We start from the raw sequence: 19,028 nt of genomic DNA on the forward strand, positions 1-19,028 counted from the left end.
AAAAATTTGTCAACATGGAATTTCACTGTCGGTGAGTCCTTAATATTTATCTGCAATACACTCCAGGTAGGGGCAGTATCAACTGAAGTTAGCAGCAGTCTCCCAGATGTAGCTGCGCAGATGCAGCATGCGATGTAAACACATGTGATTTAGCTTGGCTGTACTGGTTTTGTCATTTCATTGTAATTTTAAATGACAAACAAGACGTCTCATGCCAAAAATAATAAAAAATAAAATAAATAAATAAATATATAAAAAATAAAATTAAATTAAAAAACAGAATGCATTCTGGGCAGAAATACAAGCCTGCTGCCCTGTTCCACCTTAAATTGTGCTCTGTACCATTCTGTCTCTCCTAATGGTTTTCATTCAAACACATTTTCCTTCGTGCTACAGAAACTATTTTAAATTAATAAGCCTCTTAATTTAAGGCGTTACTTTTGGTCTATGTAGCAAATATCCCACAAAAACAACACAGATTCCCTTTTAAACATAAAACCTAATACAATAAATATATTAATCTCACATGATGATTTTACTCGAGAGAGAGCAAAACAAAGCTTTTTCTTGTCAAATGTTTCTTGTACATTTAGGTCTATTTTTGTCTAACCGTTTTTCCAATTAGTCAATCATCAAATCAACAGATTACTTGATTAATAAACATACAAGTGCGTTCAAGTGTTAGGAAATACTGCCCCAGAGTGTCTCATCCGTCTCAGTGATCATCCAGGCTGCTGAAAAGCTTCCTCCCGTCCAAACGCCTTTTGTGTTGTTGGTCAGGAAAATCAGCAGCAAACCCAGAGGTCCTGATAATGGATCTGGGAGTAGACATTATCTGGGAATGTGTGTGGCCTCCCAGACTCCAGCTCTCTCTCCCTCTCTCTGTCTCTTAAACAGTCTCTCTCTATCTTTTTAATTAAGAGGTCAGTGGCTGATAGAGCCGGTGGAGGATGTGAGCTAATGAAAACAACTCGCTGCCGAGCAGAGCACTGATACAGTTACACAATGGAACTGTTACAGGTTCAAAATTCCCCAGTTTGCTGCACCTATTTATTCTTACCTTTCTTGTTGGCCACTTCATCTGTTGCTGTACTATTTATCACCCCCCCCCACCGTACCCCATTCATCACTGGGCTGCTATTGTCCAGATGTGTTTTGGGAAGGTGGATTATTCTCAGCACCTACATAGTAGTTTGTGTAATGCTGTACTATATACATACATGGGGGCTGCTGACAGGATGAAGTATTCCACTACCTAATAATATTCAGACATGGACTCTGCAGTCAGAAACTGACCATTGCACATATATACAACACTTATACTACTGTGCAAAATCTTGGCATGGTGCTTGTATAAATTTACTTAAAAATGATTAAATGTGTTGTGAGCGAGTGTGAAGAACATTTGCAGATATTCTCGCATGATCGCATGGATTTGTTAAAGCAACAGCACATTTGATTTAAAATAATGAAGTATTTATTAAATGATGTACAACTAGATATTTCATGATAACCTCAGAAAATACTGGAAAACCACGAGGAGAGATTTGGAAAGAGTAAAATCAACTCATTCACACACAGAACATCACTAATTACTGTAATAATATTATTTTATTTGTTTTAATATAATATTACATGTTTAAAAATCTCATCTTCTCAGGTGCCTGAACCTTTTGCACAGCACTGTACAAACTCCATAGAAAAGCATTAACCAAAGATGATGTTAAAGCTCTTAGTCTTGGGCTGTGGAGCTCCATCTAATATCTTTGGGATCAGTCTGAGTGCCACATCTAATCATTTATAATCAGTTCCTGACTTCACTAATGATCTTGTGACTGCCATCAAATCCTCAATGCAATGTTCTTACATCAGGAGTAAAGAGTAAAGTTACTGCAACCTAACCACACACTGAATCAGCCGTAACACAGTGACACTGATGTGGTGGTGGTGTGTTAGTGTGTGATGTGCTGGTACGAGAGGATCAGACACAGCAGTGCTGCTTGAGCCCAAGTGTCACTGCTGCACTAATAATAGTCCTCCAACTAAAAACATCCAGCCTCCTGTGTCCACTGATAAAGGACTAGAGGATGAGCTACACAAACAGCAACAGATGAGCTTACTGTCTCTGACTTTACATCTACAAGGTGGACGAACGGTGTAGGTGAAATGGGGCTAACAAATTATTCACAGCAACAAATGGACTACAGCCTGTACTACAAAATAGAGATCATAAAATGGACAGTAAGTGTAGAAACACAGAGGTCATTTTTGTGTCATGGCTAATTAGAGTATAAGGTATATAATTGAGTAACAGCATATCCATAAATGGCTTTATAGAAGCCAGGGCAAGGGCATAAAAAGCTTCTTTTCTTTCTCTCCACAGGTAACCATGGAGATTACAAAACCTTTCAGCACTTGGGGATCTTAATCAAAAGCCGTGTGGCCACAATGACCCCCAGAAGGTTCACGGGAAAGTCGTTGCTTTTAACAATCCTGCTAATGGGTGCATCTATCCGGAGAGAGAGTGCAACACTGAGGGTATGATTATCGATTTCGGCCTTTAGTTAGCCAACGTGCAGCAGCAAACACAAAACAGACCACATATTCCTGATGACTGCTGTCAGAAAAAACGAACACCATCTCTTCACAACATCAATCATCCAAAGCCTGAGCTCCCACCGCAACAACATCCTCTCTGAAAGCCCCGAGATGGGATTGTTAAAGCTTAGCTCAAATGCTTTCCTGATAATTTTAAAAATAAAGGTGTCTAAAAGGGATCCACATTTGGGTTCCTAAAAGTCCGACTTGTTTGTGGGCTTCTAAAGAACATTTACTGTAGGTGAGTTGAGCAAGTGCATAGAACCATATTTTAATGTAAAGGTTCTATATGATTATAAAATATATGCACAACAATATATCCATCTCTTTAAACCCTGACACAAATCTCCTAAAAGGTAAAGTTCTTCAGGGATCTTTATTAAACAAATGGTTCTATATAAAACCATGAACACTTATAGAGCCTTTTGCATGATTAAAAGGTTCTTTGCATTGTGAAATGGTTCTTCAAATTGATATAGAAAGTGCTATAGATGGTTCTATATAGCACGTTTTAGAAAAAATTGTTCTATATGGCACCAAATAAGGTTCCTATATTGTTATTAAAGCAAACTTGGTGTTTCATTTTCTAAAACGTGCTAAATAGAACCATATATAGCACATTCTCCATCAATATGAAGAGGCCATTTATGATGCAAGAACACTTTAAACATTCAATAGGTCCTTAGTTTAGCTAGCTACCATTTTCTTACATAAAGAACCCTTTAAGAACCATAATTTCATAATTTCCATAATGTCTCTGAGTCCCTAGAAGAACCATTTGATGTACTCTTAATACCTTAACTGTGTTAGAGATCCAACGGTTAAGAACCATTTCAAGACTTGAAGAACCGTCACACAATGTTAAGGACACTTGTGCTGGAGTATTGCCATAGAAGAACAACATTGGTTTTCCTAAGAAACCTGGGTAAAGGAAGTGTTTGAGAGGGAAGAAACTTTGTAAAGATTGAAGGACCTGGAAATTAGGTAAAAGGTACTAGAAAGAACCCTAGAATTTGTAGAGAGACTTCATTTTAGGTTCAGGTTCCTCACACTCTCAAATCTTTGGTTTTTTTTTTTCTAATATGTTTTGTGAGAACCAATATCCCTTCTAGGGAATCAATCAATGAGTCCTTTGAAAATGCGGTTCCTTACCAATTTAAGGGTTCTGTTTAGAACTTCTATAGTATGTGGAGGTCTTTTCAGACATCAGCATCTACTGAAAGGTTATTTAGGGAGCCAAATGTGATTCTTTTGACCTTCACTCTGTCCTGGGTGAACCCCCTAGTGCCCAATGCAGGTGGACGGTCGTTCCTGGTGGAGAGTACACTGTGTGCCTTTATGTATTAATTGAGTGTTGAATGGAATGGCGTTCTGTGCAGTGTTGATTGTAAAGGCACTATATCAGTGTAACTATGAATAAATTAATTTAAAACTGTTGAGCAGTACTTCTAAATATCACTACTTTCTGCTGGTACTTCTGCAGAACAGGCAGACACCTTTCTTCACTGATTTAATGGACGACCCTGCACTAATGCTGCTTAAATGGATCTCTTCCTTTGTGCCACTGGGCCTTTCAAAAATGAATTAGAATGGATCGAACAGGTAAAACTATTCTACCCAAAGCCCAGGAGACTTTTGAGTAACCCTAAATTGCAACAGCATCCCTGAGTGTAGGAAGTGCACTCTTATATTAAAGTTTATATATATATATATATATATATATATATATATATATATATAAACAGAGAAACCGTACTGGTAAAGTAGAGTGCTGTTGCCCTACCTCAGTAATGAGGGCAATGGTATTACTCATTAAACTACACTAACTAGAAATTTCATTTGTCCTGGTTAGGTCTGAGAGCCTGGAAATCCAGCCACACTTTAATAGTATAATAATGAACATATTCATCAAATCTAATTCAGACCCATTGTTAAGCCTATTTTACCCTGTTGTGTTCTATTTATCCCACTGACATAGTAGCAAAAATGGACTTTATCTACAGCTTACAGCACTAAGATATTAAGACTGCTATCAAAATATAAGAACTAAACTTTTTGACACAAAGTCTATATTAATAATTAGGGAGAAAAAGGCCTAGTGCTGGGCAATATGACTGCAAATCAACATCATGATTAATTGAACGTTTTACCTTGATTATGATTATGAACCATTATTTTGTGTTTGATTTTTGCCCTGAATTGCCAAGGCTTGTACTGTAAATATGCTTGTAATGTAAGCATTAAAGCTGGGATATATTTTATTAACATTGCTGGGGATTTGTCAATCTCTTTTTAAGACAAACAATATTTAGTGATGTGACTGCGTTTCAAGTGTTGAAAGAAACTGGGGGCGTTAAATTTGGTCACTGAAATTGTTTTGTTGTGAGTTTTTATATATGACTTCTTCATGTTTAGTGTGAGCTTTACAAAAATAAAAACACGTCCAAATGACAGACACAGCATTTTTTCTCTGGTAAAAGCTGCTCGGTTGGCCTCAGTGTTTGGGTGCTCCTCCATGTTGTTTCAGTGTGGTAGACTGGATGGGACAGAATCAAGTGACTACCTGAGTGGTTGTATGGTTTAAAGGGGACAGTAGAGAATTAACTAAACAAAGAATAAACAGAATTAAAAACAAAAACTGATTTAATTGTTATAGGCAAGATTTTGTCAATAAGAAGTTCTGAATCGATTTCACTTAATTTTCTAAAAAAAACCCACAGTTTTATACAGACATGACCACTTAAATTCAGCATCAAGTGTCAAACAAGTGTCAAAATATATCCCTAAATTACTGAAATCATTATAATGTGTGGCACCTCATTTTATGGGTCATTGCCTTATTGAATTAATGCTATTTTCTGAGGACTAGTAAAAACAAAGATTCCTATGTAGTGAAGAGGGGTTACCGTAAGCATCCTGACGTGTTCTTGAAAACCGTGGTCCACTCCGCGTCACGAGGCTTGGAGTCCTCATTGGGCTCAGGCTCCCACCCGGAGTGTGGGATGATAACTTCATTGGTCATAGTCTGAAGGCCATGGTTAATGATCACCATCTTCAGTGGCTCGTAGGACGATAGATTCCACAATGTTCCTGTCAGAACCGAGAGTGAGAGAGGCTAGACTTAAAACCCTAAAGTATTCCTTTACAAATATGTTTCCATGCACATAGCTGCCTTTGTTTTGTTTAGTTATTTTTATTTCTTTTAGTTTTCAAACTAGCTTCCACACAAATGGTGCGGGGGCTGGGGAATTCTGGGAAGAGAAAGCTGGGAGTGCCCAAGAACAATCCATATAAACACACACACCTGTAAGAATACATTCAAATAAGTGTAATGTGCATAACTCAGAGACTATCCTTCTTTTTTTGCCCCATTTCCAGCCAAAACTGCAATTAAGTTCAGTCTTTAAATCTATGATGTTTACTTCTCTACTGGAAGTTTGTACATTGCTAGTTTTTGGTGAAAAAAAAAAAATTACCCCATGGGGTCCAGCCAGTGGTCTATATATCAACACAACACATGAACCCACTGTAATCTTTCCAGTCTGTTTCTAACACATCACCCTTCCCTTTTCCACCCATATCAGTGTTTTCCCACTTGGAGCCAGCTGAGTCCACAAGGTCAGGAACTCTTCAAAATCTAAAAATATCCCAGCATCCCCTGCAGCAGAGCTGGGTCCAAAAAACAAAAATGAAAAAAAAAAACATGTCTAAGGTCATTGGTCACATCTGCTGATATGTTCATGCAATTGAACCATACTACATCACCCTTGGTGTGAGGATACATTGGCCTGCAGTTCCAGGCCGGCATTGGACACACTCTATTTTAAAATAGATAAATATTACCTTTGTTTGATCCTGAATACATTCTCACTGTTCAAATGAAAACCTATTTTTTTGTGGATTTTTAATTTACTACATCATTTGAACATTGTGTGAGAATTTCATGATGAATGGACTGATAGAAATGCTCCAAAATTACATCATATAAAATCATATTACACTGACTTCCATTTAAAGTTAAGAAGGTTTGTTCCTTCTCCTGTAAGGTTTCTATTTTTAAGATACATGTTTTGGACTTCTTGTTATGCTAACCACCATGTCATATTAGAGATTTCATGGCACCAAAAAATAACCCAAAGCAAAATTATGAAAATGGTCAAACTTCCTGTTGTTTCATAAGCAGGGGGACCATGAATTAAAAAGAGATCCATTTGGATATGAACCAACCTGGTCAGCCTGACCATGATCAGCAGTGGTCAATGCTGTAAGGATCACATTTCTGAGTAAATTTGTTCTACTTTGTAGGGCATTATTGTCAATGCTGGAGGTTGAACCATGGGACAAGAGCCAGAACAAGGTAATTAAGCCCCCACTGAGCCATCAAATCCACTCCACTGCCTTTAATGACCCATGGTGCAAAATAGAATAGACGACTGCATAACTTTCCCTGGCAAACAAGGCTATAACTTTGTTTGGTAATCAATGCTGCTCTTTTCAACAGTAGCCCTGCTTTTTATAACCTTGTATAGGATCAGTCATTATGTATGGAAATACGTTTTTACAGTTATTGCCTTGTATGTGCACAGATGATTAGCATATATTGAATCAGTATGTCCTCTTAGATACTGTGAGGATAAAAAAATAATATCCTTGACATAAATAAAATTCTGCAAACCAAACCATGTGGGAGCCACCCGAAATAAAGCCAACCAGTAAATCTAAATATTTACACAAGACTAAGAAAAGCTATAAAAAACCCTCAGCATTGCACAATGGGAAAAAGAAAAACAACCCAACCCCAAATTCTCAAATGGCCTCTTGGTTATGGAACTAGTGAAATCATAATTGAATCTATGCAGATTTTATTCAAACCCTAGAATATAATTGAAAAGGCATTATTAGTGCATAAATGAAATCTTTAAATGAAACCCAAGATATTACTATTTCGTCAATGTCAATAGTTAATTCAATTAACAGATACCACTTTATTAATAACCTCAGTAGGGACTCTATTGCTTGTAAACAGTGGATGTTGGTCTGTAAACAACATCATTAAGCCCTCCAGAAGAGTAGAAGATTCTAGTCTGCACATAACTCCAGTAAATCTACATATGAGACAGAAGTTCATAACAAACCTGAAAACAAAATATCTAGCTTATTTTTTTTGGCATGGGTGCCTTATTGGGTCCAGATTGTCTGGCTTCACAGCATTATACTCCAATATGTTTCTCTGCTCCTGTGCTCAAATTTTCATTTAATTCATACACAGATCATATACAAGCTTCAGTAACCATCTTATTTCACTCGTGTTTTGTTTTAATGTGTAAAAGACTACAGACACAAGCCACATATTACAAGTCCCCCCCCCCCGTGTTTACAGAGTAAATAATCTGATCCCTCTGGCCCTATGCTCTGACAGTGGAACAGATTCTTGGAGGATAATGTTTAATCACGAATGTCTAATTATTTCTCTGATTTAACTTAAAGTTTAATAAAGATGTACTCCTTGTCTGAAACTGCACTAATTTTCAGGGAGCTATAAGGTTCATTTCCCTGTCAAATCAGTCCAAGATCTTGATGTAGTATAATTAGTTTTATTATCCCTAATATGCACTATGTATTGGGACTTGACAAAGATGAACAGAATTCTGTTTACAGACTTTCAGCATTCATTCGTTCATTGTCTGTAACTGCTTATCCAGTTCAGGGTCGTGGTGGGTCCGGAGCCTACCCGGAATCACTAGACGCAAGACAGGAACACACCCAGAGAGGGAGCCAGTCTTTTACAGGGAGACATACAGGGGTTGGACAATGAAACTGAAACACCTGGTTTTAGACCACAATAATTTATTAGTATGATGTAGGGCCTCCTTTTGTGGCCAATACAGCGTCAATTCATCTTGGGAATGACATATACAAGTCCTGCACAGTGGCCAGAGGGATTGTAAGCCATTCTTCTTGCAGGATAGTGGCCAGGTCTCTACGTGATGCTGGTGGAGGAAAACGTTTCCTGACTCGCTCCTCCAAAACACCCCAAAGTGGCTCAATAATATTTAGATCTGGTGACTGTGCAGGCCATGGGAGATGTTCAACTTCACTTTCATGTTCATCAAAACAATCTGTCTTGCTGTGTGTATTGGTGCATTGTCGTCCTGATACACGGCACCGCCTTCACGATACAATGTTTGAACCATAGGATGCACATGGTCCTCCAGAATGGTTCGGTAGTCCTTGGCAGTGACGCGCCCATCTAGCACAAGTATTGGGTCAAGGGAGTGCCATGATACGGCAGCCCAAACCATCACTCATCCACCCCCATGCTTCACTCTGGGCATGCAACAGTCTGGGTGGTACGCTTCTTTGGGGCTTCTCCACAACTTAACTCTCCCGGATGTGGGGAAAACAGTGAAGGTGGACTCATCAGAGAAAAATACATGTTTCACATTGTCCACAGCCCAAGATTTGCGCTCCTTACACCATTGAAACCGACATTTGGCATTGGCGTGAGTGACCAAAGATTTGGCTATAGCAGCCCGGCCGTGTGTATTGACCCTGTGGAGCTCCCGACGGACAGTTCTGGTGGAAACAGGAGAGTTGAGGTGCACATTTAATTCTGCCGTGATTTGGGCAGCCGTGGGTTTATGTTTTTTGGATACAATCCGGGTCAGCACCCGAACATCCCTTTCAGACAGCTTCCTCTTGCGTCCACAGTTAATCCTGTTGGATGTGTTACGTCCTTCTTGGTGGTATGCTGACATTACCCTGGATACCGTGGCTCTTGATACATCACAAAGTCTTGCTGTCTTGGTCAAAGATGCGCCAGCAAAACGTGCACCAACTATTTGTCCTCTTTTGAACTCTGGTATGTCACCTATAATGTTGTGTGCACTGCAATATTTTGAGCAAAACTGTGCTCTTACCCTCTGCTAATTAACCCTTCACACTCTGTTCTTACTGGTGCAATGTGCAATTAATGAAGATTGGCCACCAGGCTGCTCCAATTTAGCCATGAAACCTCCCACACTAAAATGACAGGTGTTTCAGTTTCATTGTCCAACCCCTGTATACACTTACACTTGTGGACACTTTTGAGTCTCCAATCCACCTACCAATGTGTTTTTTGGACTGTTGGAGGAAACTGGAGCACCCAGAGGAAACCCACTCGGACATGGGGAGAACACACCAAACTCCTCACAGACAGTCACCTGGAGCGGGACTGTTTACAGACATGTTGCAGATGAATGTGTCAGGGATCCATACTTAGATTTCTTTAAATGGGACATTTAACTGAGGGCTAAATGTGTTGAAGAAACAATAAAAACAGTTAAATATCACAGTTTTTATGAGTAATGAGCGAGTGCTCAATATGATGGCTACTACGCACAGCGAAGTCACCTGTAAAACAGATACAAGAAAAAAAAACTCTTGAGGAACTGTGATGATTTAAAGCCCTGGAATCTTTCAGGCAGCTGGTCTGATAGGGTTAAATCAATATGGAATTTCACTGGGAATCATAAATCATTTTATAACCCATAATAAACACAGGCTGCTCTCTGATGTCACCTCTGTTCAGTTCTTGTTCGCCAAATTCCTCTCAAATCAAATCCAGAAGGGGTCCAGTGACATAATTGAGCAACAGTGGCCTGAAGGGGGTGTGTGTGGGGGGGCGGGGGGCTCTCTCTTCAAGTGTGGAGCCTTATTGGGTTTGCCGTTTCCTGCTCATCATTGCAGCCTCCCAAGCTAATTCGATCTGCGACACAGTAAACGACACGCTGCTTTTATAGGCTATTCTGTTAGAGCTGCAGTTATGGCCTTACTTTCCGCTGCCATCAATCACAAACACAGCATGACGCACAGTGTGTGAGGGTGTTTGTGCAAGCGTGTGTTTTTAAGACTTTTCAAGCAGTTGTATGTTTTCAGGGCAAGAAATGTTCTGGTTTTGGAGAAGCTGACAAAAACAGGGGTAAACTAGGGTGACCAGGGTATTGTGGTTTTCAAAAAAAAAAAAAAACAGGACACTGGACAAGTTGGAAACATGGCACGGGACAGGGTGGGGGGTATGTAAAAAAAAAAAAAAAAGTTGACACATGCATCCATAACCATGCTGCTAGGTTGTTGAACATTAATACACAAACAGATACACTACCAAAACAACAACATAACAAATACCTTTATGGCTAGATTCCTTTCCATTCAACATTTGGCCCTAAATATTAATAAAAAAGAAACTATTATATATATATATTCCCCGTCAGTTCCTGACAGTTTCTGATCTTCTGATCATGCAAACCCTGTTACTTTCTGTTCATACCAAACTATGAACTATGAAACTGAAGCACTGTAGCGAAATGACTATTGGAATGACTTTCAAGCGGCTGGTTTATACCAGAAAACTCTGATTATGGCAGGAACTGACAAGATTACATTTTAATGGATTCTGTTTTGCAAAATATAGAGCAGAATACAAAAGCCTCATGGATCACCACAATGGCTCCACACATAAAGAAGAGATTTAACAACTTTTAACACATTTCTGCTTGAGGCTCTAGAAAACATACAGTAAGGTTTTGTCCAGTTCGGCTGAAGACCACTTGGAACGAAACCGTAGTGAGGTAAACACCTGAAGACTCAAGAAGCAAAGTGTGTCCCGACTCTACTCTCAACTCTCCGACCCCTTTAACGCTTGAACCCTCACCCCTTTTTACTCACCTACAACAACGTCATCAAACTTCATCAAAGTGCACACTTCAAGGAAAGGTTTAGGGCTTAAGGCAAGAACTTGGATGGGGAATGCCTGCAAAATCTCAGACATGTCTGGGAAAAAGGAAAATAGGAAAATATAGATTCTAGAACTGTACTGAATAAACAACACTATTTATCCAAAATATGCAGCCTCAGTAGAGTTTTGAAGCTTGTTCTGTTCAACTGTGTGGAGATCCAATGATTGCAAAGGTCTTAGCCTAGAATTGACATCATATTCATAACCAACAAACCACTCAATTACCCCTTGGTTCCTGAGGATAGGAGCATTGTCATCCTTTATAATAGAATAAAAGTGATCAGTCTGAATAACTTTCATAGGTCAAGTGCCAGAAAATGAGAGCAAAAACAGAGGCACCCTCAGTGTAGGGGTCATTCATTCAAACCTGTATCTTTCTCTTGGTTTACACCACACATGCACTCAGTTGGTCATTTATAGACAATATGGGGAAAGATGGCTCATGTGACCATTTCTTTCCATGTTTCTGTTAATCAAGCTTCTTTCAGCTTCACCACAGAACTCTCAAATGCGCCATTGTCGTTTCTAATGAGGGGTTTATTCCCTGCAGCTCCTCAGTCATTTCACTCTTTATTTAACAGCGGACGATGCCACAGTCTGATCACGTCCAGCTCTGACATTCTCAGTCACCTGAGGAACAGCTTCTCCTACAAATCACACTAATGTATGAGCATCAGACTAATTGATAGCATGTTTCTGACCACAGTTTCCAGCACTGTTCACTGATGTCATTCCCACAGATCTAAATACAGATGTCACGTTAATCACTGTTCCAATTAAAACACAAGCCAGCTGAAAAGTCTGTGATTGAAGCGTTTGCCATTTGAGCCCCAGTAATGAATCATTTCGAGGTCAACTTGGCTTGCTCTGAATATTATACAAGCCATAGAACACTGTAGGGTGTTAACTTCTTAATTGTTCCATGTGGTCTGGAAACACCTGTGCTTATGTTGCTCCACTCATTTATTCAGGTGTGCTAAACCGTGACTGTATTACTGTGTTACATTATCCTTAATCAGAAAGGAATTGAATGAGGAGAGTCATGTGGCCTCAACAACACCTCCAGTGTCAAAGCTCCAGGCTTTTTTGTCAGTATGCGTTCTTGTGTGTTCTTATGTTCTTGCTTGATATCTTCCACTACTGAAGTTTCATTCCAATACTCAAGAACACAAACGCAAGAACGATTAAAGTACCTGAATGTTGTTCGTGCTCTACCCAAGATATCGAAGATCCATCAGTTAAAGATTTGCCAAAAAGAATGACCTGAAAGTCCCATCAATCACCGCTGCATCATGAATTTACACTTGTCAGGTGACACAAGTATGTTCATCTAGAGAACACAGGTCCATAGAGAAACAGCCTCAATGTTCCCCCTGGCATAGGGCACAGGCAGTGTCATGGCTTCTCTGTAAACCCCTTAGCCCTACCACTTAGTCCTACCCCTCCATTTCACCTAGGGTTAGGGGTGTCTCAATTCTTTTTGAGAAAGATGGGTAGGGCTGAGGTGGTGGGCTAAATTCTCCTAGAAACAGAGATTTTTCAAGGACACACTACAAATGAAGGGCTATAAACGCCTTGTGAGTCTCTGGCAAGAAGTGACCAAATAATGCTATAGATGCCCAAATTTTCCCCTTAAAAAATGATAATCAGTGTAGTTTAATGTAGTTTATAACAAGCATTAAACATTGCTAGCCGTATGACAATGTCTCAGAATCGATGGAACTAAAACTTTTGAACAAAACAGATGCCAAATAAGCAGCTGAATTCAGCTTCATATCACAGAGAGTTAGGAGTGGGCGATGATATACAATTGTTGAATGTTTTTGTAGGAATTCGATGATCTTATTTCCAGTATGTTAAAGTTCAGCAATACTTTTCTGATAGTGTTGCAGTCTGACAACAGACCACTGCTGAAGTGCTGCTCTTATTTTGGTTCTGATGATGTATCACGCTCTTGTAAGGTTGTCCTGTTTAGTTCTGGAAGATTCTAACTACTCCACTTTGTAACTTTGATGTCTGTTTATTTAAATAGCAACTCCATTTTTATTAAAAGCTGCAACGTCAGCAACAATGAAGAGATTGGCCAGCTCCTACAGGAAGGAAACTCTTACATACCAAAGCAGCTGGCCTCACAGGGAAGGTCTGCTGTCTAGGCTTTTTCAAGGAACAGAATGAAAAAGTTTCAGCTATGCATGACCACTAGACTTGGCCTATTTTTAAAAAAGCCTGCAATTATATTTAATTGTGGCCTGGTGTGCCCAGTTTCTTAGGCCACTGTACGGCAATGTTATGTGGGGTTTTGTTTTCATAGGGGCCTTGTGAGCTAAAACCATATGGCCATCCTGGGCTGAGGCTAAAGCCTGGAGACGCCGGGTCCTCCTGCTTGTGGGGAGTGAGCTATTTTTAGTCCAGACTGAAAGGCCTGTTGTGCTGTAAAAGTGATTGTTGGAGGCAAAGCCACCCTTTGGTACATCCACACCAGTAGTTCAAGTGGTTGAGGGAGGAGCTCTGAGAACTGGTCCTGAATCAGTTTCACCTTCTCTACTAAACCGCAGTCTTGGAAGTGAATGGCTAAACTGGTACTTAAGTTTTACCATATCTCTATATGATGCCACACCTGTGCAACTGTCAATAGAAGCCAGTGCTGCAAGATCTTCAAAGTCTCTTTCAAAGGCAGGCAGGATTAACGACTTCTGTCAGTTTGATCCTCTGAGGTCTGAGTTCTTTTAGGATGCCGGAAAATTGCTTAAAATCAGCGAGCGGATGATGTAACCCACCTTCGGAAGCTTGACCTTTTTTTGAGTAATACCTTCAGCTCACAACCAGACAAAATATCCCGCTAACCGTGATAAAAATATTTAGAATACTTATATATACTTCTATATTGGCAAATCCTCATACAGTCACTTCACTTTTACACAAGGCTCTATAAAATGTCACGTAATGTAATTTTATTCCACCTCCGAGAAATGCATATTGAAGTTTGTGGCTCGGTGAAGGAGTTGGTGTTGGAGCTAATGCGGGACTGTGCACTGAATTAAGAGTCAATCTTTGACTACATTACACGCTGGTGTTTCTCATACAGTAACTCCACATACTAGACAGCATTCATTAGAACCTTTGGCTATATATTGTCAGTGGTGGACAGTAACGAAGTAAACGTAATTCGTTACTGTACTTAAGTACTTTTTTGTGTATCTGTACTTTACTGAAGTAATTCCATTTTGGGCTACTTTTTACTTTAACTCCACTACATTTTAAAGTCAAATGTCGTACTTTTTGCTCCACTACATTATAAGCTGTCCCTTTTGGTTTATGGGTGAATAAAACTGAAATGTGTCTAAAAAAATCTGCCTGCTCCACACAGCTCTCTCCATGACAAACAGTGGCTCATTGCTAGGATTTGAACAAACAGTCGCCGTGCTTAAAAAAGTGAAAGTATCTCTCCACATAAAACCAATAAAAGGCAGACTTTGTTTTTATCAACAGCCAATTTGAGACTGTAAGTAATCAGTCTTTCAGTTCTTAGAACCGTTATGAATGAACAAAATGACTTATACAGTTTGCTATTTGGCTGTATTTGAGTCATCAGTTAACTACTAATCATTCATATGGTCTATGGATCTGTAGATGTCACAAATCACTCACCGAGGGTGAGAGTCAGTTGGAGATTTATTAAACACAACATGTGAAGTAAGGTCAAAACCAGAAGAAATATTCCAAAACCCAAACATCAGTACAGAGAGATAAACAAGTCCAAAAGACAAAAATTAATATCAGGCAAAACGTCAGAAAAACAAAACTGCAGCCTATTTAAAAAACAGGACTCAGAATTGCAGAAATCACTCAAACTATGCTCTGCAACTATGTAGACAAAACAGAGAGCTTAAATGAACACTGTGTAATATTTTTACCTTACAATTACAGCTTCAAAATCATTGTGATGCTTCACTGATCTATAATAGGGAGAATAGAGCCCCTGTCCTTGCTACTCTCACCTAAGCACTACAAAAACACCCTTTTCCTACCCTCCCTACCCAATTTCAATACAGTGCTGTAATAGTTAACTGCACTATGGGGAGCCCCAGGAGCAGGAAAAGAAAATAAATCTTGCCTTGTGTTCCTAAATGAGTAAAAAACTGTGTTATGCACAAGTGTCCTATGCCACTGTGAAACCTTATACTTGTGCGTTGGCGTCTGTGTTGCTCTACAGTTGCACCACTAAGACGCGATGAGTTACGTTTCTGGAGAGGGGTGCACATCAGGCCACAGTGCCTACGGCATAGCATGAACTGGGCTTAATACTCAGAAGACAGTGACCTCTGTTGGTTTGGAGGAGCAGCACATTGAGTGTATGTAATAGCTGATGTAACATAATGCATTGAATTTAATCTTTGGCCAATTCTGCTGTCAAATCAGTGTCAGATTCATTGATGACATTCTATTAAAAGACTGGTGAACCAAGAGTGACACTAGAGTCTTTTCACCTACAAAGTGTTAAGTGTTACAAAAATGATAATAGGACATTAGACCCATAATTCGTCATCGTACTTTTACATTCAATACTTTAGTACATGTGGAGATCTAAAACAAAGACTTCTAATTTTACTGGAGTAATATTTTACTTTTACTCAAGTACATGGTTTGTGTACTTTGTCCTGAGACTGAGGGATCCATATAACAAGACACTGTACATTGCAGATGACAAGCTCACATACAATTTAAGGTGAAAGTGGATGAATAAGACACTTGTTTCAGCTCAGCTTTGCATAGTTCCTCCACAGCTCTACCACAGTAGTGAAAGTTGAGCACGGAGAGCTGTTTAATATGGCTTCTGAGGTCATGGGATTGATCCCAGTTGACCTTTGTTCCACTGAGCAAACCATGGAATTTCCTCAGGTAGCTTGTAATCCCGTGCAAATCACTTTGGAACACACTTAAATCGATGGGTACTTGTAAACTTTTAGCCCTCTCAGGCTAACACATCCCTGTAGTCCTGGGGTTTAGCACTTCTACAGCAAAACTGAGCACAGCCTCCTTACTGGATTCCCAGCATTCCGGCAAATGTATGCCAGGTCAGACAGATCAGGCAAGTGGATTAACGCTCTGCCTGCGAGAGACAAAACCCTACTGAATTAGTTTATAGTTTATAGACATTTTTGTGTTCCACCGTTGGGCTTTAAATGGACATGTACATCCAAGCTTCTGGTCTGGAATTAGTTAACTTGTCCCACATAAAAAATAAAAAATAATGTGGCAAAGAAGGGCTGACCCAGAGTGAGACTGGCAGAAACTCCAGTTAGAGTTTACACACTTGCCCAAATGCTATCAATCATCACAGACATGTTTGCACTGGAGAAGTGGGTTTGAAACCTTACCATGGAAAAATAAAGATCTGATTGGTTGCCATTTTCTGAATTTTATCCTGATGCTGCCAAACCAATATTTAAAGGAACACTAGGCAATTTTTTTTGCCCCTGGCGCTCCCCCAGGTGTAGTTTATTTTTACAACACTGTACTGACATCAGTGGGGAGGGGGGTAGTTTCCTACCCTCCTTTAACAGTTACATAGTGCAGTTTCTTCAGTGCTGAGCCCAGAGTAACAAGAGGCTCTATTGTCCCTAATACAGGTCAATGGAATATCACAATGATTTAGAAAGTGTAATTTTAAGGTAAAAAAAAAATAAATAAATAAAAAATTAAATACAATATACATTTTGCTTTCTCAAATTATTTGGCTTCTTTGAAGTGCAGTGCATATATTTGCAATGGAGGTAAGCAGCTAATGTAGCTACATAATTGAAGAGTGTATCCAACCATTAATATCAAGAAAGCTGCATGCCTAAATCATTAGCCATGTGGCATAAACCATGTTTGAATGGACAAAAACTTTTGCTACCCTATTTAACAACTGTAGTAGCATCTGTTTCATAACAGTATGACACCGTGTCAGAAACAGCAGCATGCCTATTACATTTCAATTAACATTCATTCATTCATATTCTGTAACTAATTTATCCTGTTCGGGGTCACATTGCATCCAGAGTCTACCTAGAATTACTGGACAAAAGGGAGGAACCCACCCTGGACACACCACCAGTCCATCACAGGGCACTTCACATTTAGCCAATCACGGAGCAGTATGCTAATCACTTGTTTAATAAACATTACTTGCTAGCTACATTTGTCTCATAGCTTCAGAGCTAAACCAAAGCAGCAAAAATGTCTGTGGCCGATAAAATGCGTTGAGTTAAGATAAAAAATTGCAAATGATTTGCTGAATTATGGACAGCATTCCCTGTAAGGTCCAGAATCTCTAGATCAGGCTAAAAATAGCCATTTCCCAATATGGGAGGCCCCTGACGAAGCCCACGGTCTGGTATTAGCATGCAGCTTCCTGACTAAGCCAGCACCCAACAGTCGGAATAATGCAGGATTTAGGAATTACGAGCAGAAATGCAGGGGATGCCTCAGGGGAACTGCCATTTTTAGGCATGGCCTAGAAAAAGAGCAGCAAAGCAGCGTCAAAGCTGTGAAGTGGGAGGAGCCATCAACTGCCGCTTGGTGGATGTCTACGAATGAAAAAAAAAAAACGGGGGAAAAAAAAACAAAAAAAAAAAACACCCTGATGGAATTTGGACAGAAGCTCGACGTGATCTTAGAGTCTTAAAGGGAATTGCTATTGGCGGCCTGAAGCTATATGTGCCAGCTACTGGGAAACAGTGCTCTGAGAAAACCGCTGTTCTCAGTGAAACGGTGTTGCCAGCAGGAGAACATCTCTTATTACTGTTTTTGGTTTTTCTTTTTTTTTTTTCTCTATAGTGTCTTCTGGGGATTTTCCAACTCTGGGTGAAAACAAATCATAGTAAACACAGCCAGAAATCTGTGATTTTTTCCCCCCTCTCAGCTTCTACTTTCAAAGATGTAGATTTGGGGATGTATCTCAGGCCTGACACTGAGAAAACCTTGGTCATACCACTTATAAACTGTTGAGAGTCGGTGCGTTTTTGTCTGTGTACACCAAGAGGGTAGCTCACAAAGCTGGATTTCTTACTAAGCTAGATAACTTAGTGCCTCAGGGAACCTAAATCCTTAATTTCTTTATAATTAATTAAGTTAATCTTGCTCCCATAGGCACATTATATTATGCCATTAATATCATTCCAATATCCAATAAATGACTCACATGTTTCATGGTAATTTCCCCTCTTATATGTGTAAACTGTGCAGCCCTACTTCTGGTCAAGATTACACAGGTAGTTAAACTGCCTTACTCTAGTAACCTTACTGTTGTTGTTTGTTCAGCCATCATTCTCAACCAAGCTTGGTCAATAGAATATAAAGCCATCCCAACACGATTTGACGGTATGTTTAATTACTGCTTAAACTGTTACATTATATCTCCATCTTGTTGTTTTCACTCAAAATTAGCTGAATATGGATCACACACATTTTCCTGTGAAGTGAAGCCAGAAATGAGCATTGTCCAATAGAAAGGCCAGTGTATTGGATGAATACTGGACTGCCACGAGGAAAGATTTGGAAAGGGTTAAACCAAAACATACACACATTGAAGCAAAGAAAATGACTTACCGTGATAATGCTATTTGTTTTATTTTTAACATTAAAGATTTTTGGCTGTTGTTCTGAG

General features: G+C 39.5%; 1 protein-coding gene across 10 annotated transcripts in view; it reads right to left on the bottom strand.

The window, feature by feature from the left end:
• LOC136676432 (splicing regulator ARVCF-like) overlaps positions 1–19,028 on the bottom strand; it is a 292,709-nt gene that overhangs the window by 58,462 nt on the left and 215,219 nt on the right. For all 10 annotated transcript variants that reach the window (XM_066653451.1, XM_066653446.1, XM_066653445.1 and 7 more), the window contains one exon: positions 5,505–5,688. In XM_066653451.1, the coding sequence (XP_066509548.1) occupies positions 5,505–5,688 (184 nt within the window). The remainder of the gene's footprint in view (positions 1–5,504; positions 5,689–19,028) is intronic.

The sequence above is a fragment of the Hoplias malabaricus genome, chromosome X2, assembly GCF_029633855.1.
Source record: "Hoplias malabaricus isolate fHopMal1 chromosome X2, fHopMal1.hap1, whole genome shotgun sequence".
NCBI lineage: Eukaryota > Metazoa > Chordata > Actinopteri > Characiformes > Erythrinidae > Hoplias > Hoplias malabaricus.